Raw genomic sequence first — 27792 nt, 5'->3', positions numbered from 1 at the left:
CACCCGTTCTGGCTGATTCATAAGGATAATTTTGATTATACACCATTTTTCCAACACATAACTTTATAGCATAAGATGTGACTCCACCATGTAGTTAGACTTCCTAGAAAATATTCAGACACCATAGGTTTCAATCCACAAATTTCTCCAAAAGGAACACTGGAGACACTTACTATGTAACCAACATAGTTTAAAATGGGAACTGAAGGAGAGGCAATGACCAAGAGAAATTGGAATCCACATTTATTGATGAGAGATATATACATAAAAGTTAAAACACTTAGTGAAATATTGAATTTACAGATTATTTCCAGTATATAAAGAATATCCAGTTATTTTACACATGAATTGTTACAGTGATCAGTCCACATTGTAAGAAAGCTTAGAAAACTAAAGAAAAACAAAATACTTCAACTACCCAAAATGTGCTTTGCCATCAAGGCATTTCTAGTACCATAAATAAGAAACAATCCCAAAATTAGTTGACATTTTTACCTTTTTTCATTAGTCTTTAAACACTATGTGCTATAGATGCTTTATGTTACATGACTTTAGGCCAATGGGGATTGTGACTATGGGGGAAACAATTATTCTTGTCTTTTATTCTGGACACACAGGAATCTTCAAAGGGAATCTTGCCTAAAGGCTAGCTTTCTTTCAGTAAGGTTTCCATCCAGAATTTGACAGGAGTTTCAAGGAAAAAAAAAAGTGTCTGTCCACATTTACATCCCTTCACTCCAATCACTGGAGAAGCCACTGAAAATTAATGTGCTTTGTGCCCTCAGAGTATCTCTTAAGCTTCACTCCTCTTGTGAAAAGAGAGGGGCATTCAGTGTTCCCAGTGGCACATGGTCATTCTTCTCTGTCCTTACAGACAAAAGAGGAGTTACAGAAACTAGAGACCCCACAATATTCCATTTAGTGATAATTAGACAGAATGTGTGTTTTAGGAGGCAAGTATATGATTGCATTACTTAACCTCATCTTCAATCACTTGAAACACACACACCCTACTTAGGTGGAGGTCCTATCCCCTTCACATAGATGGGATCTGTGCATCATCAGTTTTTGTTTGTTTTTTGTTTTTTTGCAACCCCAAAGCTGTACACTGACCATTCCTGTGCTTCTAGCGCTCTTTCTAGAGACAATTGTGCAGTTTACTACCGGAAGTGTGCTTTTCTGGACTTTTGCCTGCATGGCAGTTAGTCAGTGAATGTCTTCCCTATACCCTGACTCAAGAAACCGAGGGGGACAAGGCTCTTTAGAACCTTTAAGTCATGAGCATGATGATCAGTATTTGGCAACCAAAGAGACAGACCTTTACCTAAGGACATGATGCTCACACACGCATACTCAGAAGCAGACTAACCTTTTGTCTCTCTGAGCCCAATCCACCAAGTGAAGGAGGGCTGGAGATAAATGTCCTCATTCTAAACCTACCTAAGCCTAGATAATCAAAAGTCCCACAGTTGCATTCACCATGCATTCCCCAATGTCAGGTGACCTTTCAATAAGAATCACGACACACATCCAACCCTCCCTGTCCCTGAATTGCATATTTACAAATATACTGGACACACACACAGACTTTCAAACAATCTTCGGTACAAAGGATTCAAAGATAAATTCTTCACTGATAATACATTCCCAAGTCACAATAAGAAAGAGGAGAAGTGATTCGTTCCTAGGCATCTAAGAAGGAGAAGAAGGGATTTCAGAACACCAAGTAACACGTCTACTGCACTTAGATGAACAGCCAAAAAATAACGTTTGAATTAAATTACAATACTTCTATATACCATTTCACTGAAATTACACATAAATACCTACATTATAGCTACACAAAGTGCATAGGCACTGTTCTTCATGCGTGAACCAAGTGTTACTGTGTACACACAAGAACTCATGCTTGACAGCTATCTGTACTTGAAAATCACAGATACAATCGTTGCCAGTTGAGGGCACATCTAATCTGTTTGCTTAATGAGGAGCAGGTTCAAATACACATCAGTACACTTTCTATGTAACTGACTAATTTTCTAAAACATAGCAAAAATACTAGCCCTACAAGCATATCAGAAAGCGTGTTTGGCGAAAGGAACCGTCCCCCCAACCCCACCCCCGCTACCCCGCACCCTATCTTTGCAGTGGTTATTGATTTGCGTTTTAGGGACATTACACAGACTGTTACTCACCTGAGAACAGAATCTACCTGGGCTGCTTCCAAACAATTTCAATGTGAATCTAAGCCCCAGTGATAAGAGTATTGCTTCATAGCCGGCACTAATATTTTTTTCTTAAAAACATGTGCTCAATTCACATGACAATGTGACATTTGCCACCAATTTGCTTGGCAAGAATGAACTGTGACAAACCTATTTTGATTTGCTTCCTAGCCCTCACCCTCAATCTCTCGCTATTCAAAGTTTTCCTAAGCCAGTTTTCACATAAATTATTAGGAAGGCATGGGAGATTCTGACATAGAAATCATCCCACTATTATTACCTTATTTTTCATTTTCTTGGAGAAAAGCAAAATTAGAATGCTTAGCTGGATGAAAAACAAGGCCTGGTGTCAAAAATAAGGAGTCAGCACCATTCCTCAAGTGAAAAAGACTAAGTGTTTAAATGCATATCCTAACCAGCTAAGGGACTCAAGCGATTCTTTGTTCTTAATGGTCGTTTTGTTCATTGCATCGCAAAGGACTGGGTTCTTACATTTTTCAAATGTGGCTGTGTGCTCAGGAAACAACGGATGGCTCTAAATTGCTGTAGAAACGTCTTGTGCTCTAATGAATTATAATTCTACGTATGTGGTTATATAGAAAATACCGTAAGAAAATATCTGTCTGCAAAATTACAGATACTAAATAGTGTAATTCAGTCTACGCTGAGTTCATTATGATTTATGAAGACTAGATACAAACCTATAATATCATTAAAGGCTAAATCAATATTAAACATATAATATCCAGGTCTCTAAATATGTTTTCTCATGCTCTTTATAAATAATAGCAAAGAAGCCCAGGGATTTGTTTAAAAAAGAATGTAAGATTGGGCTGGAGGAAGTTGTGAGTTTGGGGTGAAATACTGATCAGAAGGCAATATATTGTCCCTGGTAACATAGATTTTTACCAAGAAGCCAAAATATATCTGCTGGCAGCAAGATCAAATTAGATTCACAGTTTGCCAGCTCTCTCCTCAAGCTGTAGAAAACAAATAGAAAACCAATATACAAAATCCTCACAAAAGTAGTTTTTTATATACAAATCTCTATGGTGACCAGGTAATCTGATCCGTCTTGTGCAACATGGAGATGTAAGACTGAGGTTTCCAGGGGAAGGAGGAAAGGAGGGAGTTAAGGTCGTTTATGGAAAGATCTGGATGCCAAAGGATGAGTTCCTAGTAAGGAGAATAATTCTCCTGGAGTAGGAAGCAACCAGAGTGCCAGTGTCCTGCATCAGACATCTCGGAGAATTTGTTCCGTGGGGGCGAAATCGCAGAGATACGCTAGACCAACTTCCTAGTGTGTGCATTTCCCTCCAACCAAGGCAGCAGGCTGTTTCCAGGCAGGCTAAGTGGTTGCCATGAGAAGAACCCAAGCCCTAGAAGGAGCGAGGCTCCCCCTGCATCATCGCCATCTCCACGGAGGATGAGGACAAGGGCGACAGTCAGCTGTTACGTTCCAACACTCACCCAGGGGTTGGGGGTGACTCCAGAGGAACTGGAGACCTGTTGCTACCCAGGCTCGAGGTCAAGGGCTGACTCTGCAAGGCAGAGGGATCTGTTCCAGTAGCAGGTTTATCCTCCGCTCAGAAGGGCCCTGTGTAACAATCAGAAGGGCTTTAAAAATATCCAAATGGATTCTTGCCCCAGAGGCAGGAAGGTGAAGCAAGGCTGGACACAGGGAAAAGAAAGCCAGTAATTCCTCAGAATATTATTTTGAGTTGAATGAAGTCAGAACTTGAGGGCTTCTCCGCCTTTTCTATACATTCTTATATGCGTCTGCTAAGAAATACATTTTTCTTGATGCTCTTATGTCAGGTCTTCTGCGCTAAAAATTTGAACAAACAAATGAAAAAAAAAAAAACTAACCTGATCCTTTTAGTACTAGCTTTACATCTCTCTCCCCCAAATCTACAGAGCTGAAGTCTTCTCTGGCAATATAGGTGCTCACAATAGTACCAAACCTATTCCGTACTTAGCAGGAGTTTGGATGAAGAGTAAGGGTGAAAAGGGTGGTCCATTGCAGAAGTACCAGAACGTGCAAGAGATTGTTCAAAGGCCATGGCTGGTGACATGCACCTTGCAGACATACATTTTACCCACCCTGGAAACTCCTCAGGCACTGAAGAAGGCAACGAGCGCCAAACAACTCCATTCTTGTAAGATAGACCATCTCCATCCGTGATGTGATACCCACAATAAAACCAAAGCAAGAGGAAAATTTGAAAATGAATTCAACTAGCTATTCTTGCCTATCTCTCTAGAGGAAGGACTTTGTCCCGGGCCCATCCTGTGCATGGATGTGCGTGTCTGTGTACGGGTGGAAAGGGAAAGTATTTACAGACAGTTGCTGTTATTGTGTAAGTCTTGCACCAAATTTTGTAAGAGTGTTCAAGTGTACTTGCCAAAGGCTCCCAAATTCCCATACTGGGTTGGCAATCAGGTCTGCTTGGAGGAAACTGTGTGTTTTGGGTATTCAGAGTGGGCTCTGTTGCTACAGCAGGAATGATGCAAGACCTTGAGGGAGGCCATAGACTCGTCCTGGCCCCCTCATGGTGACTCCGGCAGCATTGTTCCCTGAGCTGAACTGCTACTTCTATGAGGACAGTGCCTTAGGCAAAGGACAGTTTTATAAAAGGATATCTGTTTGTATCCCCAAACACCAAAGTGTGGATTAACGTGGCCAACTTCCATGCTTGTTGTAAAACATCAAATGAAGATAGAGGCTTGAATTTCATTTTCCCCAAAGGGGATTAGAAAAATCCAAATTGGTTATTCATTATTGTTGGCTCCTCTGACTTAAAATACAAATAAGTAATGTTTGAGAGTAGTGAGCCTCTTATGAAAGAAGAAATTGAAGCAGCAATCATTATTTCATGGATTCTTAGGACTGGAAGGGGGTTTTCATCATTTAATCCAACCCTTCGTTTTTTTTTTTTCTTAAATGGGGCTTGGATGTGAAGTGACTTGTGTAAGTTATACGAATAAAAATGGGCAGAGTCTAAGTCAGACGTTTGCTCTACCCTCCTGCATTATTTCTCCTCGTTTCTATGTCATCCCCTGAATCAGCTGTGCTGTGCTATGAAATTAGATAGGACTCAAGTAAGATTCTCTGTCCTCTATTCTAAAACAAACCCTTGCGCTAACTCGTACGGTCGTTTACTAAATTGTCCCTAAAGCAGCAACAATGATCATTGGAATAAGAAGAGAGCAAAAGGAAGAGTAGAAATCAGGTTTTCTTTACAGGAAAATCATAAGCAACTGGTACCTGAGCAGCTTTGAACTCACTCCACCGGAGGAGACCAACCTGCCTGCAGCACGACCTGCCTGGGTAGGCACTCGCTGGCCCTTCTAGGTTTTGGCCCCAAATTACCAGAGACGGAGACCATTTATTTTCTCTGACAACTGGGCTTACAAATTTTCACTTCAGAATTCCTTCAGGCTCTTTACTTTTAAATTTAATATTTTTGGGCTGCTAGACCATAATGTTCTTATTCAAAGAGCAAATATTACAAAAATTTAAAGACCCTATTTGGTCCTTTTTCTTGGCCTGGAATGAATTCATTTTGGGAATAAGCAAAGCCAAACCGGCAACCCACACAACTGAGCAGCAATGTGGGAAGAGCCACCTCCACCAGGTGTGACCGCTGTTTAGTCAGTGCTCCAGGCAAGAGCTGCTGGGGCTTGTCTATCCAGACTCCAAACGATGAAGAATTCTCTCTGAGCATGTGAGTATCTATTGGGATTCATTGCTGTATTTCTGACAGCTACCTGGGTCAGAACTCATCATCTGAACTTTCATAGTCAAGATCTGCGTGATCTAGGTGACTCCCTTGATTCTCTGATGCTCTTTGCATGGAGAACAGAGCACAGAACACTTGATTCAGACAAAAGTGAAATATTATACCAGAATTTTTGCTATTGAGGACAAAGGGATATGTGGTGTTTGCAAAAACATGTCAGAATTGAATTTCCTTTCAGGGGTCCATTAGGTGAGTTACCCAACTCCAAAAGGGCCTCCTCACAAGATACACACTTGCAAATGACATACTTCTCCGTGCACAAGTGGGAATGATCGGAGACCCTCTAATCAACCAATCTTTGGGATTTTTCACCTTACCTCCCAGGAGTACATCTCCCCCTGCAAACTGAACTTCCCCTAAGTCTTTCTCAGCTTCCACCAGTCCAAATCCAAAAGCTAGGCATTTGGGGACCCTTTCTTTAGACTTTCATGAACACCCACGCTGATGAGTCATTAAAGAGAAGTAAACACTTGTATCTTATGAAATATGGTAACTTCTGCAGGAAACGAGACTATAGGTGTGTTTCCACAACCAATAGGAAGTAAAGAATCAAATCTGATGGCGACTTGGTTCAGAACTCAAGTTCTCAAGTTTAATATTGAAGATCTCCATGATCTAGATGATTGCCTTGATTCTCCGATGCTCTTTGCCTGGAAGGCACATCCTCAAAGATCTAAGGGAAAGTTTACCTTGAGAGTTAAGCCTTTCTTTTCGCTGATTGGATTTGATTCACTGAATTGTAAAAAGGAATCAAAGGATGACTCTGCTTGGGTTTCCCAAAGGGTGAAAATGAGAAAGGAGAGGATAAAAGTCTATTCAGTTTGTTTTCTCCTGAAATGATTCTGATTCCTAAAAGGAATGAATGAGTCCATAAAAAACAGTGTTGCCAAAGCCCTGACTTCACAGATCTTATAGGATGCAGTGTATGTCTGGCCTGCCTTGTCTGTGTACAAGTGTAACATTTATGCATCATCAAACATTAATGGACATTACAAGCATTCATATTTGTGTTGGACCTATTAATATAAATCTATGCATATAATGGACAGATTATAATATCCTGCTTAGAAAAAGGTTGTTAGAGGTATATTCTGGATCTACTGGTTCTGTTTATGGCACATATGCTGGGCAAGGGAAACCGCAGTGGGCGTGGCAGAAGAATGAATAAACATGGCTAACAAAACCAGAGGACACAGTCATACGCCAGCTCTACATACATCCCGGATTTTTCAGGCTAGTCCTGAATTTGAGAAATTGCTTATTTTTAACAGGATTTGTTGAACTTCCAGATAAACTGATTTCCTAAGTATATTCGCATGAAACTTACCACACACAGTTTCAAACCCGAAAACCCTGCTTTGTTAAGCTGTGCCACTTAGTTTCTTCTGAACACACTGTCCCCTTATATATTTATAGGCTAACTTGACAACTAGGAAAGAGTGGAAGACAAAGCAAACAAGGAAGACTTTTAGGCAGAGCCTTGGGAAGACGGTCCTGAGGCCCCTCCTTCGAGCAACATGTCAGCACGTACAAGTGCTAAGCTGGCCTCAAACAGCAAAAACACAAGCTCCTAGGTGCCTCTCTTAGATCCTTGTCTTCATCATAAAAAAGCTCTTGGGAGCACCACTTAAAGAAAATTCCTAACAGTTTCACAGTTAAATCCAGGAACTGTCCCTTTGACCCACAGTATATGCTGTAAAGGATGCATTTTCCACTACATTTCAGCACGTCAGTGGACACCCTCTGAGCTGTCTGTCTAATGAAAATGAAGACCAATGCCATTAAAAAAAAAATTAAGCAAAAGCAGCTTAATACTGCTCAACAGTGATCCTTAAGAGACAAAGCTACTAGAATCTCTCGTATGTTCAAAAGGTATCTGATTTGGAAGAGAAAAGTCACAAAGAGTAGGTAAAAGGGTATTCAATGTCCATAAACACCCTCTCCCAAGAGAATGTGGACCCTGACTGTTTATGAATCTCTCAGCACCCATCTGCTGGCCTCAGACCTACTCCCACATTGGACCAAGGCTCTACATGCTCCTTAGAGTCAAATGTGCTTTGTTTCTCAGTGATTCACATTCAAGTTCTCAGGAAACTCCCAAAGCCAGAAAACTTAGGAAAATACTGTGGGTTATTTGATAAAAAATGATAGGACAGACATGAAAAAGGTAGCTTGGGGGTACCTACCCCATGCAAGGCACGGTGCTACTCCAATGATATTATTTCTTCCCTCAAACTTTCACAGCCTTAAAAAGATTCCATCTCAAAGTTCTGTGGAGCCATCCTTTGTTCCTACTGCATGGCTCAAAGGCTGCCCTGACTTTGCTATAGAACTGTCACCTTTATAGGATTTTGCACATGTGTTTGTTCTGGGTTCCTTTCCACAGAGAAGACGAGGGAGAAAGACAGGCTTTGCTTCCAACTCTGTCCTGTAACTGGCTTTACGTGCTTCAATAGAATATTTTTTAAAAGCTTCCTGCGTATTTGATAACTAACAGTGTTTGGTTTTGTTTTTGTGTTTATCAAGAGATTCGTATTAAAAGAGGCACAGCCAACACAACTGTCCTTCATATGTGAGGAAAGTAAAATGATTAAGCCGTCGAACTGGATGAGAATACGACTGAAGTAATTTGGGAATTAAGAATGTCTTTTTTGTTAGAAACCCAAATCAGAATTTTACGATGAAACAAAGAAACTGAAGCATAGATCAAACGATCTCACTTGATTTCACCACGCCAGGTGATGCAAACCAAACGTAAACAAATTTGACTCTTTGAATCTGGTTAAAATGTGTGTTGACTGTGCTCTCTTACTTTTGTCAATATATACAGTAGTTGCTGCACATTACAGCCTAATCCATGATCAACTTTAGAGCAAATTATGAAACATACTTTGACACTTCAACAATGATCCCCACAGACTAGGTAGGGTAGAGCAGAGACTCAGCAGGTTCTGTAAGCAGCTGCCTTTAAGAGGATGGCTCCCACTACTCTTTGAAACATTTAGCTTAAACAGTCTACAGAAGAGAAATCGGCAAAGTTCCCTAAGACGGGTACTTTCTTTTAACCAACACAAGGGCAGACGCTACAAGACATTTAAGGGGATTTACTTCTAGAGGCGTCTAACAGAATGTCTCGTGCATTACACAGCGAGGCCTGGAGAACACTGGAAGGAGTAACACACTGAGAGTCTGCTCATTACCGCGAGTGCCTGGAATGTGCCACCCGGCTTTAGACGTGTCCCCTGGGAAAAAGGATCCATGGTTGGTTCTGCATCTCGAGGGAAAAGGGAAGCTGGCAAGGATGCGTCTTCAATTCAAACTGATTCCCCCAGCAGCATCCGTTCAAACAGTAAGACAAATGAGAAAACTAGACGGTTACAAAGCATTATTTGGCAAAGACACAGCACCGTGCCTCTCACTGACTCACAACAGATCCTCTAAGCCTCAGCTAACAGATTAAGTCAACACAGAAATACATGTATTTTTTTTTCTTTTTAAAGAAAGGTCATTTATATCCTCTTTTACCATAAGACACACTGGGGAGTTTATTCAAGGATTTGCTGAGGGTCATATCCTTATTTTTCACGTTTCCAAGGTTCTTCCTCAACACTGCCGTCGGCTGACTTTCCGTTGGTTGCCAGAGTTACCTGAAAATAATTATCATCAGCAACCAGCTTACGGGCTATGAACCAGAGAACCACCCCGTGGATTATGTGGAGGAGCACCAGACCCAGGTAGGGAGGACTTCAATATCAGTCCCTTCCAAATTGATTTTGAGCTGGTCTGGGTTTTCAACACTGATTTGTGAACATTAAAAAAAACAAAATATATTTGCTTTATGGGGTATTGAGGGACTCGAGAGACCCTGCAAGTTAGGGGATAACTTCTACTATGCTTTTAGGGTTGCAATGGTGTCTAATTATCGAGAGACCCATCACACGCTAATGCAGTCCTTCAAACATAGTGCCCTCGTGCTACTCCATACAACCATAGAGGAAAAAAAATCCAGAACTAGGCAGCTAGTTCTACTCATGCACGTGAAAGGTTCAGCTGCAGTGAGGCCAGGTGGATTTCATACCCGTCCAATTTTAAAATCAGAAATCGTGATGGTCTGGCTCTACCCAATAAGCTATCCAGGCCTTTAAAAAATCAGACTGGAAAGGAGGGAATTAAAAGCCAGAGGTCAGTGACATGTATATGTGAATTCTTTCCATGCAAACATTTATTAATCAACTGTAATCACCAGACTGTTCAGATCTTGCTTCCCTGGCTCTTAAAAGCGAACTGAACCCTTACACAGAACGGGAGGGTTTCCCCTCCACTTCTAAGTTGTTTTCCTAGCTTACCTTCCATCTGTCTGTCTTCAAGGTCATGTGCAAACTTAAACCCACGACTGATATTCCACATAATGGAGAGACTGGATTTATGGAAGCATTAGGATATGGAGACATGACAAACGCAGCAATGTTTGAGAGAAATCTGACCTTCTCCTGACCCAAGTGGAAGTGAGACGCATGCATTATGAACACACACAACATGCTAGCAACCGAAAACCAAGCGCCTTTCACGAACCAAGCAAATGAAAATAAAAACTACTCATTCCTTCAGTCCCCATGAAGCCCTCCCCCACTTTTTAAAAGACAAACGGTGCAACAAGCAATGACCATATCACATGCAGTTATTCTGATTAAAATTAAAAAAAAAAATTGCATAACTTGAAAGTATGGTTACAAGGCAAGAGTTTGAAAACAGAGAGACCAGCATGACATAAGAATGCTTAAGGTGATTAAAGTTGTGACCAGAGCGGCAGCAAATTTGTTTCCCCTTCAGTGAACTGTCAGGAAAGACTGCCAGGGACAAACTGTCTGCCTGGAGCAAGCTGCCTGTTCACTCTGACCTTGAATGTGCCTATTTGGCTTTCAATGATGAGCCAGGTCAATAGCTGGGCAAAAGTATAAATCACCATGTGGTGCCTTTGGAAAACCAGACAGAACTTGGGTGGTGGGAGGGGGGTGTTTTTTCAAATACTGGGCCCTATGTTTCTAAAGTTGCTGGAACAATTTTTTTTTTTTTTTTGCATTTCCTTTTTCTGGCTGGATTAAAGAAAGCAGGGATTCCGCTCTCCAATCCATTCCACCCCTCTCTGTTCCAACACCTGGGTTAATAGAAAAGCAAAAAAGGGAGTTTCAGTTTTTTAATAGTAAGACTGAGAATGGACCAGAAGGAAGTTCAAAGGCACAAGTAAAGGTGACTCAGATATTCTGGGAAAGTACGTAAGTTCATCACAGCTCTGGCTGCCCCCTGTGCACATCAGTGTCAACTCACTTAATTGGTCTAGAGTGGGAAGAGTCAGTCTGCCTCTCCTAACAACCTTCACTGAGCTGAACCCAAGCACCCCACTAAAAAATGCAAACAGCCAGATAGTTATTAAATCAATATGGCCACTCCATGATTTCCATCACCTGCTCGGTTTCACCATTTGACCATCTAAACGTAACTTCACCAATGAGTTTGCAGATGAATGGGTTAGTGGTCAATTGCATAGAGAAAGTGAGCCACTAACTCTATGGAACCATCCAGCAAAAAAGGTTCTCTTACTTAAAACATAGGGTCAAGATGCTGAAAGGATGCACTTAGTAAATATTTCTAAAGAGCTGGCTGCATGCCAGGCACTGCTGTAGGGCACAGCAGTGATAAACGGGGCCATCGCCTCTCCTCATGGACTTACTTCCCGGAGACAGGGACAGTTGACCTATATCTCCCTTTAGGACTTGAATTGTTTTGTTAAAAAAATAAAGCAAATTTGTCTTGATGTGCTTGATGTCCTTTAAGGAAAAATTAATCCAGGGAGTCTGAAATCTACTGGTATCTCCACGCCTATACACCTTCTTCAAAACGTGTCCTAAACAACATTGTTGAGAAGGCTCTTGAGGTGGTTAACTAACACTGGGATTCTCATATATGACTGCAAAATCAGAACACACATATGGTGATTTTATTTTGTTTCGTACTACTATTTTTCCCTGGATGGCAGTAATTGGGATCAAGCCTTATCTCCACTACATAATCGTACATACATTGTGCTGTCCTCCACTGTCTAAATCAGGGCTTTGCAGATTACTGGTACTTAAAAAAAACTTGATTAATAATCAAAATATTGGAGGAGGGCATAGGAATAAGAAGGAGGTGGTCAACCTAACCCCACAAGGCACACAATAAATACTTGTTAAATATAATAGTGCAAAGAGCCATTCCATGGAATGTTGACCCTTGTTTGACCAAAAATAATATTTTGATGGGGAATAATCCAGCACATTCATTTAGATGTGGGAAACACTAACGTTCCAGGAGAATGTAGTATACCATTTAGGTGCATTTGAATTTCTAACAATTTTAATCATTTTTCCACTGAGTCAATTAATTTATGTGATTGCCTCTTGATAGGTGGGGGTCTCTCCCTAATTTGCATCAGAGCCCTGGTTTACCCACACAGATAGCTGATACAGAGGGGACGAGCCAAAGATGGTGGCTGGACCTATGTTACAGTCCAGTAAAGAGAACTGCTTCTGTGCCGTCCTTAGTCATCTGGCAGAAGCTGTGGTGTATATTTGGAATGACCCAGAAATAACATAGGGAGAGACTAACTACTAAATGATGGGAGTCAAAAAGGTATCAGAGACCTGTGTTGGATTCAGATTGTCCTCAGTTGCTTCCTGGAACTATTTAAGCAACCCAACCCCGAGGGTTGATCCAGCTCACCTGCCAGGGTTTCTCCAAGTTTGCTTTACTCTGGTCATGACACTCTGTCTTTGACAATGTCAAGTTAGTTACAATGAAGGCTAGACAGAGCCCATCAGGCTTGAAGACTCAGCATCCAACAGCTTGGAAAAGAGTCCACAGCATCCATGCTTCAGGAAAGATGGTGCTGCCAAGCAGTGTGTGACATGCAGTTTTCTCAAAGACATCTATGGATGACTGTCCTGAAGGAGAGTTATCCTTTACTTGAAGTTACTTTCCCCTTTTTGGAGTAAAGTGACTGCCAGGTCAAAACTCACCTTCCCACAGAAATAATTAAGAGAAAGAGATAGCTGCACAGAGTTACGTGGGCACATTTTTTTGACCAATACGTGAAATACAGCAAGGAGGAATCCTTGTACTCTATGAATCAAATGATTCTGGGTATTTCTCTTGGTATTTCACTTGAGGAATAGAATATGTGAAAGCCAGCAAAGCCCTAGGAACCACAAATTCTTGAGCATAATGTTCAAAGAACTCTGATCGAATTTGTGGAGTGGGTGGACGGGGAAGTCAGAATGATTGTCTTATATCACATGGATGAAACAAGCAACTGATTGGCTCTTTCGCTGTTAGACTTGGATTCTTGCCACATCAGACACAGAGTTAGATGATCTGGGACTCCTAGAAGCTTGAGTTACATGATTCTTTAGAAAAATTAATGTGACAATAATACATGCAGGGCTTTTGTGTTTGCTTTAGGAAATCTAAGCAATCCAGCATGCACTATTATATACAGGTCTCAATATCCATGAATGAGAAAGGTACCTTGCACTCATCTACTATGACAGAGTTGTGTGCGGCATAGACACACTGGTTAGAGTTGCTTTCCCTATGGTTCTTCATGTCATCATAAATGGACTGAGTCTTGGTCATTTCAATATCTTCATGCATTCGGTGCTGGGAGTCAATGGTGTCCAGCTCAGACTTGGAGAGGTGATAGACAATCCCAGCCCCGAATGAGTCGCCCACAACATTGACGGAAGTTCTCATCCTGTCCCTGGGGACAAAGAACAGAAGACGTTCAGTGAGGAAGCAGTGTGATGTGATGGCTGAGAGGTCAAGGTCTAGGACAGAGAGACCTGGGGCTGAGTTCTGGCTCTACCTTTCCCTCTGCCTGGTCTGGAGCAAGTGACTTAACTTTTATGAGCCTTGATTTCCTTGTCTGCCAGTTGGAGATAACACTCATATTTCTCTCATAAGCTTGCATGAAAATTAAATAAGACAATGTTTGTAAATTGCTTAGCAAAATGTCTAATGAATGGTAAGCACCCAATAAACAAAAGCAAATAGATAGAAGGAGAGAAGGAAGAACTAGACAGAAATAATGTGTCCAGCTCTCAGAATTAGTACCCAGACTGCAGCCATTCCTAGCTCTGTCCAACAGTTCCTCTTGATTTAAACTCCAGATTACCTCCACTAATTTTATTTATTAATTTTACAAGAAAGAGCAACCACCTGTGAATTCCCTCATAATAGAAAATTCATCTTTTCGTAAGGGTCAAAACTAACACTGCCTTCCCCCTGCCCCCGGGACCTCCAGTCTCTCCCCACCACACACATATACACAGACACAGCTGTGGGCTAAGAAACCCAGTCACAGTTTTCTCCCTGACCAACAGGTGTAATGACTATGCGTCCTGGGAAAACCAGACTACTTTTTCTTGCTCACTCTATTAACCTAAAAAAAAAATTAAATCTTCCAGAGGGCATCTTGAACCAGCAAAAGTTGAGAAAACTCCTTCCTCCAACCTTGTTTCTCAAGTTCTGACCTGAAAAATAGGATGGTTGGTAACTCTCCCTCACTCTCCCTCTTAGAAGGTCAGCGCCAGGAAAACAAATTAAGTTCTCAAGAATAACTTGTGTTCTCTCACCCCTAAGTTTAAATCATTGTGAAGAGTCCTTTTGACCCTATCTGTGAGACACTCAAAGTTCTAAAGAAAAAAACAAAAAAGGATGTTGGAAAATCACACACAAACACACACACACACACACACACACACAAAGGAAAAGAAAAGGAAGGAGTTTTAGGTAGAGATGCTGTGGAGACATCTTAATCCAGGACACTCAAGACTTCAATTCAAAATAAGTAAATAAATGAAAACACTAGAATTAGTTTAAGGCAAAGTGGGAACTTCCATTGGTTCTTGGAACAAAGGCCTAAAATAAATTCTCATTGCCATGATCAAATCTATTTCTCACTAGAGAATAATAATAATGAAGCTGCACTGGGAGGAGTCTGGCCTGGCTCTCTTGCAAGGAACTTGGGAGCTGCCCGTCTGGTTTCAGGCAGGAAGATGTTGCCCATGAAAAAAAAAAAAAAAAAGATCAAAGCCTGGCTTCAATTCTCAGGCGCATCTCTCCACCTGAGAACGCTCCTCTCCTCCCTTCTGCTTTAGAGACTCTGCCTCAGGGTGATAGAGTCTGTACCCGAAGGAGAACTGGGTCTTGAGGTCATCCACAGAATCAGGCACTTGAAGTAGAGATTGCATAGAAGCCCCAGTGTCAGAGGATAAGAAGGAACACATGATAGTAGCTCAGAAAAAGCATGCACTCTGGGCGCAGGCTGACTTGGATTCAAATGCCAGCTTTTCCTCTGACCTGTTGGACAACCCTGATCATACTCAACATTTGTGAGTCTTGGTTGTCTCATCTATGAAATACAAATAATAAAAATATTCCCTACCTATGGGCTGCTGTGAAGATTAAACAAAATAACAGAATGCTTAGCACAGTTGTAGACATTTAGTAAGAACTCACAAAACATTAATTATTCCAGGATGTGTCCCTTTAATATTACTATTAATCTTATCAAATCAATTCAAATGTATTTTTGGCAGCTCCTAGGCAGAGCATCCAAACATGCCTGGTTAAGCTACTATCTACCCATGAAAACATTAACCCTACTTACAGGACATTTCCTATGGCAGCAGTGCCAACCAACCAGCTGAGTTATCTGTTAACCATACGGTTGTAGTCTGCTTTGTTGCTTCTCAACTATACTTTCAATCTCTCCTGAGCCATGCATCCAGCAGGAGCAAGTGCTGGATGCTCTAGGGTTTGGTAGATAGGCAACTTTATCCATACCTGGGCCTCAGCAGAGGCTTGAATAGAAGTGTGTTGAGTAAGGTGCGAACAGTGAGTCTGAGATGAGCTAGAGGGAAGAGAGAACTAAAACATGTGAATTCTAAGCGGTAGGTGCACTCAAGAACATTCACAATGGCTCATGAGCGCAGTGAGCAACAGAAAGTAAGAACTGACCAAATCAGGTATGGCCTTGTCAGCCAAGTGCGGGAGTTAGGACCTTATCCCAAGTGTAACGAGGAGCCACTGAAGGGAAAGATCATGCTTGTTCCATTATCAAGAGTGGCTAGACTAAAAGAGCAAAATTCACTTAGTGAGGATGCGGTGGACACGGAGAAAGACGGATTCGAGGGAGAGTTAGGAGGCAGAATTACAGGACTTGAGGACTGACTGGTTATAGAAAATAAAAAAGAAAAGAGTCAAGGATTCTTCTCAGGTTTTGGGTTTGAGCAACCGATGGACAGTGCTACCAGGTGTAGAGGATATAACTGGCTGGGGTGAGAAAGATTCTGGTGTCAGCTTAAATATACTGAGTGAGGGCCGTGACCCAGCCAAGGAGAGATGTCCCGCAAGTGCTTGGGAATAGGGACCGAAGATTTAGGAGAGATATCTGAGTGGCAGGTAGTGAATTAGGAGTCAGCAATGAGAGAGGCCCTGGGTGGGTGCCAAGAACCCCTAAGGGAGACCAACGTTTAAAGAATGGGTGAAGGAGTAAGAGCCTGCAAAGGTGGCAGGAAATTATAAGAGTTTGGCGAGAGCGTGTTTCAAAAATAGGGACCATGTCCATGACTGCCTGGAAGTCATGTAAGATAATGGAGAAAAGGTGGCTCTCAGTTTCAGCAATGGAGAGACCATCACTGACCTGACGAGGGTAGCTTCAGTACAGAGGCAGGCACAGAAGCCAGCTGCAAAAGGTAGAGTATTGAATGAGAGATGAGGAGGTGGAGACACTAGGTGGAATCAACTTGTTCAAGAAGATTGACCGAGAAGGGGAGGAGAGGGAGTGGTAGATGGAGGCAGACAGAAGACAGAATTTCTGGTTTGCTTTTGAGACCCCCGGGGGGGAATATCTGACCAATTCTGGGGAAGTCCAACTCTGACCAAAAGCAGGATATGGGGACTGATGGTTCGCGTGTGGAAAGTTTCTCCACAGACAAATACTTTCATTTTCTCTCCCAACAGCCCTGACTGTTCGTGAAACCCTGCTGAAATCAGGAGTTTTTAGGCTACTTGGTAAAAAGAATTTTTGAGTGCTTGTTGTTACTCTTGGGTCTGGATGTGGCATGTCAGGTCGTGAGAAGGAGAGGGAGGTGAGAGCAGAATCTTTAACTGAGTGGATGTACTACAAGTGAGGCAGCTATTTGGCGGCTACTGGGAATCAAGACCAAGAGAGCTCGACGAAGCTCTTCCACACTGAGGAACTGGGTCTGGTTCCCTGGAAGAAAAGCAATTGTCAAGATGCTGTTTCTCTTTTTCTTTCTCTCCGTCTAAATCTTCTGGTAGGAAGGCAGTGGGATTGTCTAAAGTCCTGCTCACAGAAGAACAGAGCCAATTCATCTGGTGCTTTGTATGGAGTGAACCACATGAAATTGCCATTTTGTGAGCCCAGAAAGGCCAACCATTGGCAATTTCATCTGATTCAGCTTAATATTCATAGAAAAAACCCTCGGATGCCGGGTGCACAGTGTGGCAGAGGGGTCACCTGAGGCCCCCGACCTCAAGAAGGCTGGCATGATTCTGGGCATCTGAGGGCTCTAGCCATATGGGATTAGAGAAGGGAAGAAGAACCCACAGAAGAGTGTGAACTTTGTATTGGAGTCTGGGTTACAACCCTGCCTTCAGCAGGGAAAGGTACTTGGCCTTTTCAGCTCGGCTTTCTCATTTGTAAAATACGGAAAGTAAGACCTACCTCCCAGAGTGTTCGGAAGATAATAACTGCTAACATGTATGATTTACTTGTCCTTTGAGAGGTCCTCAGCCCACCTCTGCATATAAAAGGTTTGATATAGCACCTGATGCAAACTCAGTGCTCAATCTTAACAGCTCACCACCATCACTGTCATCACCACCACCATCATCACCAACATCACCAACATCACCATCATCATCACCAACATCATCATCACCATCATCATCATCCATCTGAACAAAAAGGGGAGCAGATCACTTCCTCTCTTATTCCTTCAACAATTCTTACCCGCTCTTGTTTTGCACCTAGCACACTGTTGGGATTTTTTTTTGACCACATCTGTCCCCATTACTATAAGTCCTTGGAGGGCTGATACCATATTTTATTCATTTATGACATGGGCAGGGCCAGAGGAGAGGGAGGTAGGCAGGTAAGTGAAGGAGGCAGAGTGGGGATGGATTGTTATTTAAGAGGTAGAAGCAGATTAAATCTAGAAAGAGAACTGTCTTTTATTTGGCAAACATCTGATTGGATATTTTGCTGGTGAAAAGTTAGGATGCAGGGCAAGATCTAGAAAGAAGAGAGACACACAGAGACTCAGATTACTAGCAGAGGAAAACGAGAGAGGTGTCTTGCGATCTGGGGGAAGACAGAGAAGTGGAGAGCAAAGAGGTCCAGCAAGGAAACTAAACCTGTGGACGGAGAGATTTCCAAGCATGAGGGACACTAAAGGACTTTTTTTTTTTTTTAAATAAAATAGATGCCTATTATTAAATTTTTACTTTTCATGCCACCTGAATTATTGGCAGTGATTACTTCAGAGAAACAAGACTTGAGATTATAGGGCCAGAAAATTTTTTCCCTTCTCTTCTAGGTTTTTGGCTGGTCTACTAATTAAATCGACATAAGACAGATTAACAGGAAAATTTAATTTTGTACATACCTGAGCCTTATAAAAATATGAGACTCAAAGGCAGTCAGGCAATTGAGGTTTATATGCCATTCTGAGCAAAAGAGAGGACAAGGGTCTGAGGCTTCAAAGGGGAGGAAGACAATTCATGTAAAGAGTAAATATTTGGTAAATGTTTGCCCTGCCACGCAGATAAGTCTCTCCGATGAAAAATTATCTCTGGTAATAGCTCTCTTCCTGGTATGGGCCTCCTTTCTAAATTCTTTAATGCGTTAAAGGGGACATAAAAAGCTTTCCTTGAGTCTGCTGGGTCTTGATTGCCTTCAGCTTAAAATAACCCATGGGCCAATTGGCATTTCTGGGGGTCGCATATTCTGCTCCTTTTTCAAGATCCAATTATAGGTGAGGGGAGACTTTCTTTTCTCATTTTATAACTCTCCTGAGCTTTGCCCCTCCCTTCATTTTTTCCATGAGCATGTATTTCTCTTGTGATGCATTAAAACATGATTTTGCTGCGTGGAACTATAGCCCCACCTCCACCCCATTCCCCTGACGGGCAGTTAACACTGCGTTGAGTTGGGGACACTTTGGCAGGGGAAGGAAGGATTTAGTAGAGAAGGGTCACGTTCCATGGTAAGGATGACACAGAATGAAGATGAAGTAAGACGTAGAAAAGAGGAGAAATCAGTGGAAGTGGGAAATCAAAGCAAAAGCTGTAAATGTAAGTGCCTAGAATCTTCAGAGAGATGGTAGATAAAGGAATTGGTTTTCTCCTCCACTACACATGGAATGGTAGTTAAATCAATTATGTGTGTGTGTTTATGTGCAGATGTGTGTGTTTTAAGTAAGAGAATGAGAACCCAGGTGGGCAAGCCTGGAACATTCAAGGAATAGCCAGATCGTCTGGGTTTGAATCCCAGGGGTTCAGCCACTTAATATTCACAAAGTTGGGATGTTTCTTTGCTCTGAGCCTCAGTTTTCTCAACTGTAAAACACAGATAATACTACTAGCTGCCTCATAATTTGCTGCAACTTTTGAAACAAGTCCATGTAAAGTGCTTAGAACAGTGTCTGACAGTTAAGGGGCACTCACTGAGTATTAGTCATTAGAGTTTTGTGTCCTTTTGATCAAGTTTCATTGAATGGAGGCACAAAATGTCAACCGGTGCTCAAAAAGGAGTAGAGATGCTCATATATCCAACCAGGAACTCCTGTTCCCCCTTCCCTACCTCGGGTCCATGCTTCTAGAAGTGAGGTCCCTAGACTAGTCATCAGCCTCGCCTGGGAACTGTTAGAAAAGCCAGTTCTTGGGCCCCTCCGCAGATCTCCTGAATCTCCAGGAGATTTTGGTGCACACTCAAGTTTGAGAACCAATGCTCTGTTCCTTCCAGGAAAGCTAATAGGGGAGCTTCAGAGTCCCCCCTGGAGGGTGGCGGCTCTCTCCAGCTTCCTTATAAGTTCCATGTCAACTGCACCCCCCAGTTAGCAAATATGTCCCCAGAGATGCTCTCACCAGCAGTCCTGCATGGTAAGTGGGCTATAGATCCACTTGGCTTTCCTTTTCCCACCTGTGGCCAGACCCAGTTATTTATCACCTCTCCCTGCTATTGACTCCCAGTTTTCCTTCGATCATGACTCCTTGAGAGAGAGGGGTTTCAGCAAGATCCCATACATCTCTGCCAAGAACGCCTGACACAAAGGGCTTCTAGGACCCTGAGGAAGGTTCTGGTTTTACCAGCCACACCCATCTGGTGTTCTGGGACTTGGATACTTTTCAAGGCTCAGAATCTTGGTTTTCACCATGACATTTACAGCTAAGTCTGCCCATTGAATAATGTCCAGGGCCTGGCGGGCAGTAATGAGGCTGGCTGATCTCCAGCAGTTGGCAAAGACCGTAGCACATTAAATGTCATTGCAGGCTCTGTTTGGTTTTAAATGGAAGAGTTGCTAGAGTTATGAAACCTTACAAACCTTGCCTGGAGAGGAAAATAAATGCCCCCCTTTGCTTTTTTTTTTTTCTTTCTGCTTTTCCCCCACAAACTACTTCACCAGAAAATGCCCAGCCTCTCCTGCCTCCCTCTCTCATCTTATCCCCCGGCCCCACGCACGTGCTAATGGGCAACCATTAGCCACGGTGCCCATGACCAAGAGCCTGTTTCCAGAACTCCTCTTGCTGGTGAGAAAGAATGTGGAACCATTACTAATTCAAAGCAGATTTGACCTGGCTACAGACCCCTCGCACGGTCTCCCAGGATCCTCTACCCTCCCTTTTAGTTTTCTTCTTAAAAGGAACGTTCATGCTTACTTGTATACAGACATCCATCACTAGCAGAATCCTAGTCTGGGTCTTAAAACTAGAAGGGCATTCAAGGGCATGGGTCTTGACTCTGCCTTCAAGCTGGTAAGTTACCAGTCCCACTGTACACACTGTGAAGCTGAATCCAGAGCGTAAGTAAGTTGCCGGCAGCCCCAGCGAGTAAGTGGGGCTCAGGGCTCCCACCTCCACCCTCCTTCCCCTGAGGACAAGGCCTCTGTCCATCTGAGATCAGACCCCAGAACTAGACACAAGCTCTTCACTCACTCTTCCCTTTCCAGCGGCAGCCTGGGATGGAGTTTTCTCATATACAGTTTCATCAACAGAGTTAATCCCAATGTAGCATCATTTGCCTTTGTTTGGTCAACTTCCTTCTGCTAGCACGTTTCAGCCCTGGAGTCAGGACGCTCTCGGTGCAAGTGTGAGCACGTGAGCGCCCATTCGCTAAAATCTAGGTCAGAAGGAGGCAGAGTCTTGAATGTTTCATGAACAGACTCTCCTCCAACAGGCTTGGAAGCAGATGACTGCCAGGAAGACCAGGGCCCACAACAGCTGACCTCCTGGGGCTGGAGGATTTGAATTCTAAGAGTGGCTGAGATTTTGATTGTACCCCGATTGTCCCCACCTAGCCTTTTTGTTCTGTTTTGTTTTCATCCTGAGAGAGGGGGGAAAAAACCCAAACAGGTCAAACAAAAAATGATCCGGTTAGTATGTATAACCAGGGGTGACCCTGAGTGGTCTGTTTTCGCCAACCTCTCTGTCTCTGGACCCCTCCGCTCCTTCCTGCTGTTAGATTTGCTTGTGTGGCATGAAGGGCCCTGATCTGGCCACATGAGCTCACCTGTGCCTTTCAAGTCCTGGTTTCCTCATCTGTGAAATACATCATAGCGATCTTTAAGTATTAACCATAAACAGATGTAAAAAACACGGTGACACCCACCAAATATTAGTTCTGTCTCTTCATTCCTGATACTACAAGTGCATTTTCTTTCCACTTAAATGCATTTGCATTATAATGGGGTAGCTTCTGTAATCATTTTTTTTTATTATTTTTTGATTTTTTTATTGAAGCATAGTCAGTTTACAACGTTGTGTCAATTTCTAGTGCACAGGATACAAATACATACATATATTTGTTTTCATATTCTTTTTCATTATAGGTTACTAGAAGATATTGAATATAGCTCCCTGTGCTACACAGTATAAACTTATTTATCTATTTATATATAGTGGTTAGCACCTGCAAATCTCGAGCTCCCAATTTATCCCTTCCCACCTCCTTCCCACCCTGGTAACTAAAAATTTGTTTTCTGTGTCAGTGAGTCTATTTCTGTTTCTAAAGACAAAGTGCATTTGTCTTTCTACAATAATACTTTTTAAAAAGATGAATCTCCGATGGTGGACGTCAGTCCTCAGCAACAAGCCCAAGAAGAGACCAGGCGACGTGGTTAGAGCAGGCAAGGGACGCTCAGTGACGACGGGCAAAGAGGCAGAGGGCTCAGTACGCTGAAGTCACAGGGGAAGCAGCTGGGATTTTAATAGCTTCCTCTATCTTCATGTGTGGAAAGGCCGTGGGTTATCACACAGCAACTGTGGGTAACTTCAGCATGCATTTATTGAGCTCCTACTGTGTGCTCTGTCCCCAAGCAGCTGCCAGTGTCTTCAATTCCGTTTTGTCCTCCTCCCAACCAAATCCTACCCCACTCCTTTGTCTCCTTCATTCTATCCCTCCAAATCCTTCCACCCATACCACCACTGAATCTCAGCTGCCCCAGGACTGCCTTGTCTGGATGGACATCATGAGAAAGGCTGTCCCTCTGGGCCAGTGCAGGGCACAGAGAATAACCGAGCTAGCGCGGAGGACGCCGCCACTGCCACCTGGGAGGTGGGCGGAGACAGATGGGTTCATTTCACTTGCTTTTCACCTTCCCACAAAAGGCATTTCCAGAGCATTTCTCTGGTGTTGGGAGAACCAGTCAGGAAGATCCGCACCCCTCCCAGCAGCCCTCCTGGGTTGAACAGATTCTGTCCAAGAGCCACTTTCCGTTTCTAACCTAAACCTCAACGGCAGGTTCTCTGGAAAGACCAGACTTCCCTCTGGCCTTCCCAGTGTCCTTCTTCCTTTCAGCCACTCGCAAGTTTCTCTCTTCAGAAGGGTGGCTATAGAGGGATGGAACTTGTTTCAGCGTGGGGGAAACTCAAGGCCATAAAATGTGGCTTCCGGTTCTTAAAATCCATGCCAATCAATGTCAGAAAAATTGCTACTGGCAGCTAGGGCGATTTATAAAATATGTGTGAGCACCTTGGCCTTGGATCTCTGCGCCAGCACTTGTCACTCCGCACCTCTGACACTGAAGCCAATGGCATCCCCCAGAGCCTGTCATTTATTTCCAGGACTGGACGGGAAGTATCAACGTACATCCCGCAGAACACCAGAGCCCGAATGAGCCCTTAGCAACCTCCCTACTGGGGGCCATCTGGCTATCGGGCCTGCCACTGTGAATGGGCAGTGAGTCCTACACTACGATAATGTCCTTCACTGGGAAAGGGAGCCAGGCTGTGTGTACACGGTTGAGTTCAAGCATCTCTGCATGGCCTCAAGGCTGTCCATCTTGCCTCACCTTGCACCGCACCTTGCCTCACTCTGTGTGCGCCAACAACACCACACCACTCCTAGGTCCCCAGCTGTGTGCTGCCACAATGCCCCGTGCAGGCTGGCCTTGACTGGAGCGCCCTGTTCCCCCTCCACCTACGTGCACCTGGGGAACTTCTCCCTCCAGGTGGGACCCAGCTCAGCTATCACTGCCTTTAGAAGCTTGAATATGGCCATGACTGTGAACATGGTGACCTCCCAAACCAAGCAGACTGAGGGTCAATTCTCTATTCATTCTCCCTAAACCTCAGTTTTCTCATAATGGAAGTGATAACACCAAGCTTTCAGGGCTGTTCGAGGAAGCTGTGAAGGCTCAGCGTAGCAGCCAGCACATAGTAAGCCCTCGAATTCAGGAGCCGTTTTCCTCGTTTCCTGATTTCTCCACTCAGCCCCTCCATCCTGGACTGCGATGGGTGTCTGTCTCTATCACTATCCTTCCATGTATGCGCTATTTTTTAATCTACTTTATGGAAATGTAATTTACAGGCAATAAAATGTACCCATTTCAAGTGCATGCTATGTTGAGTTCTGACAAATGTGGACACCTGTGTACATGGAACATGTCTATTACTCCTAAAGCTTTCCTTGTGCCCCTACCCCTGAGCTCAGGCAACCATGATCTCCTTCTATTGCTAGAGATTATATTGTCTTTCCTAGAGTTTCGTATCAATGGAATCACACAGTCCATATTCCTTTGTGCTTTGAGATGCTCTGCACGCATCACTAGTTGGTTCCGTATTACTCTGCTTTCAACTTTGTATTCTGACTTATCTGATTCCTCCACCAGACCCCTTAGAGATTCTTTTTCTTCTCTGGTTCCCAAATAGGCACTGAGTAAATGTTAGAGGGAAGAAAGGAGGGAAGAAAGGAGGGAGGCGCCATGGGGACTGGCTAAGGTCTTGGCTGCAGCTCCGCATCTTGCCCACCCCTGGGAGGCAGCACTCACATCCCCAGCAGAAACCCCCAACACAGACACTTACAGCAGCCAGTCCACAGCCACCAGCAGGCTGATGTCCTCCGTCGGCAGGCCCACAGCAGTCAGAATAAGGAGCATGGTGACCAGCCCGGCACTGGGGATACTGGCTGCGCCAACACTGGCTAGTGTGGCTGTGAGGCTGTGGGAACAGAAAAGGCCGGTCAAGGGAAGAGAAAGCGACCTTGGCAAAACCACCCCTGGCAGGCAGTTTCAAGCTCTCTTGTTCCCGGCAGTCATAAAATCTCTCTCGACCTCCCAAGGAACAGAGAAATCTGGAGTACCAAGGCCCAGGAAATCGGGTCCATTTGGATTCTGTTCAACTGTGATGGAAGCTTATAAATTCATGGATTAGAGTCTTACCCCCATCATGACATCTAATTCGCCTAACAGATCACTGGGCTCAAATTAGGTAAGCGTGGCTCCAAAAGCAGACAAGGAAATATTAAAGAAGAAAAACAAATCACTCGTAGTCCTCCCACAGGAACACCCCTGCATTCATTTCTGCTTACGCCTGTATGTCTCTGTGGGAACCAGAGACTTCTAGACTACGTGGCAGGAGTCTGCAGAGGCCACTGCCAATGTTAACATGAGAACTCAAAACAGCAAATATCCAGGCGCAACTGAGTGGACATCGGGCGAACAGATCAACAGAATTCCAAATGACAGTAAGCTTCAGATGCCTGGACGTTGCACCATGGGCTGGAGAACACATTATTCAGAGAGAGGGTACCAAGAAATGATAATGAAGTAACAGGAGGCTTTCCCTCTGAAGCATCTCATCCCTTGCTTTCCAAGCAATGCCAAGGGCACACCCAGCACCATTTTGAAGTTGTCTCTGGAAGAGGGTTTAACCTTGGGTTCAAGTGCCCTGTCTAGACACCAGGGGGCCTCTGTGATCCAGCAAATGACAGTGACTTTTCCTCCTCTTTTCTGGGTGCTATTTATAAAAACTATCATTTCTGAATGGAAGGATGCTTCTGAAAATATAGATTCCTAACTTGCTTTTCTGGCTGCTGAAAAGAAAAAAGGGGCTGCTTTCTTCGTGATTATCCAATTCCAGAGTGTTTAGAGTAGGTCTTCGGGCTGTAAACTAAGAATCAGGCTCCCAAACTGGTTTGACCAAGTCCAGGCCATTGGTGTGCCCAAAGCACAGAATCCTGGCCTTACAGTTGGGAGGGACCTGAATTTACCTAATCTTACATATGAGGAAAGGAAGGTCCCAGGAGGTTTTGTGGTTTACACTGGTTTTTTCATATTGTCATCCTTCCCACAAAATAGACATCTCCTCTAAGTGGAATCTACAAAACCCATCTTTGCTATTCCTCTGCCCCATCAATGTGGAGCTGGTGTCAGGGTTTAAAGAACTCCACTTTCCTTGGGTCCATCTAGGTCACGGGAGGTAGTAGTATGTGGTGATTATCAGTGAAGGCTCTGGAGTTGAACAACCTAGGTTCAAATCTCACTCTATCACCTACTAACCACATGACTTTGGGCAACTGACTTCACCTCTGTGCCTTGATTTCCTTGTCTGTAAAAACGGAGATAACAAGGGTTCAGAAAGCACTTAGAAGAGGCTAGCACATCGCAACCCTCACCTCCTGAAAATGTGAAATGTTATTTTTATCTGGAAATCTGGGCAGGGTGAGGGTGCTTTGTAATGAAAATGTCCCTAAAGTCCCTAGAGTTGGCAAATGGGAATTCTCAGTCATTTCCCCAAGATGGATAGAACACCAGGGAAGGGGAACTTCCCAAGTTCCAACGATCTTGGCCTCAGCTATTTAATTTACAACATCAGTTGCCTGTTGTATGAGTCACTCTTACACATCCCTTTGTACAGTGGCCATGTTGCCATGTTACCCCTATAAAGAGAATTCTTCCTGGAAGTTGGTTCCCCTTGTGTTCCTCCACCCCAATTATATTCTTTTCTTTATTTACACCCCACATCTTCTTTATCCAGTCATCTATCAATAGATATTTAGGTTGCTTCCATGTCTTGGCTATTGTAAATAATGCTGCTATGAACATTGGAGTTGCATGTATCCTTTCGAATAAGAATTTTTGTCTTTTCCAGATATATGCCAGGAGTGGGATTGCTGGATCACAGAGTAACTCTACTTGTAGTTTTTAAAGGATTTTCCACAGTGTTCTCCATAGTGGCTGCACCAGTTCACATTCCCACAACAGTCCAGGAGGGTTCAGAAGGGAGCATATTTTAATGAAACAAATCAAAACAAAGCAGATTCAGAGTCAGCTGATGTTGGCCCCAGTGAGCCCTGTCGGCTCACTCCTGACGGCATTATAGCCTCGGGCAAACTACCATGCCCCTTTAAGCCTGTGCTTCCTCATGTATCAAAAGAACGTGCAAATAACTGCCTTGCAACATCACAGGATGGTTAAAAGTAAAATAACATCAAATTTCTGAAGCAATTTCACATGGGCAATACATACAGAAGGCATTAGTGTGAGCCTGCTTCCTTCCTGTCTCGATCTTCCCTTTGAGCCTGCCAAGAATGCCTTTTCTCTTTTATTTCCTTCACCGTTCTCCCACCCGGAAAACTGAAATTCAAGTGGCCTCTGTGAAATGGAGTTAGTGTGGAAGGGGATAGGGTAAAAGGTTGCTTCAGTGCTTCACCCCACCCACTTCGCTCACCTTACGGTCACAATCTGGCCTCCGTCTAGGATGACGCCATTCATTTGGGCTATAAAGATGGCGGCCACCGCTTCATAAAGGGCCGTGCCGTCCATGTTAATGGTTGCTCCGACTGGGAGGACAAATCTGGTCACACGCTTATCAATCCCTAGATTTTCTTCCAGGCAACGGAAGGTGACAGGCAATGTTCCAGCACTGAGGGACAAAGAGAGAGAGACAAGTGTTATGTCCACTTTCGAGAAGCAGGACAAAGCACAAACTGAAATGGCACCACAAAGTTTTTGTCCTTTTGTTCCAATCAAACAATATGACTTGCAGAAAGCAGTGTCTGGAGCCAAGTTAAAACCCATCGATTTGGAGGCTCAAATTTGACCTTATTAAGATGTTAATAGGCAGCAAAATATTTTTGTTGGTTCTGGCTTTTGAAATCTACTCAGAACTTCAAGTTCTCTTTTCCCTTTGGTCACTGTTTC

General features: G+C 43.5%; 1 protein-coding gene across 5 annotated transcripts in view; it reads right to left on the bottom strand.

The window, feature by feature from the left end:
* Positions 1 to 5280: 5280 nt before the first annotated feature.
* SLC1A2 (solute carrier family 1 member 2) overlaps positions 5281 to 27792 on the bottom strand; it is a 136369-nt gene continuing 113857 nt past the window's right edge. For 4 of the 5 annotated variants that reach the window (XM_011000586.3, XM_031459808.2, XM_031459809.2 and 1 more), the window contains 4 exons: positions 27320 to 27514; positions 24674 to 24808; positions 13592 to 13823; positions 5281 to 9675 (listed from right to left, as the gene is read on the bottom strand). In XM_011000586.3, coding sequence (XP_010998888.1) covers positions 9604 to 9675; positions 13592 to 13823; positions 24674 to 24808; positions 27320 to 27514 — 634 coding nt within the window. In that variant the 3' untranslated portion in view covers positions 5281 to 9603. Of the gene's footprint in view, positions 9676 to 13591; positions 13824 to 24669; positions 24809 to 27319; positions 27515 to 27792 lie in introns of those variants that run through there. The other variant, XM_064492449.1, reaches the window with a different exon arrangement.

The sequence above is a fragment of the Camelus dromedarius genome, chromosome 12 (genome assembly GCF_036321535.1).
Source record: "Camelus dromedarius isolate mCamDro1 chromosome 12, mCamDro1.pat, whole genome shotgun sequence".
Classification (NCBI taxonomy): Eukaryota; Metazoa; Chordata; class Mammalia; order Artiodactyla; family Camelidae; genus Camelus; species Camelus dromedarius.
This window is presented reverse-complemented; position numbering and strand designations above follow the sequence as displayed.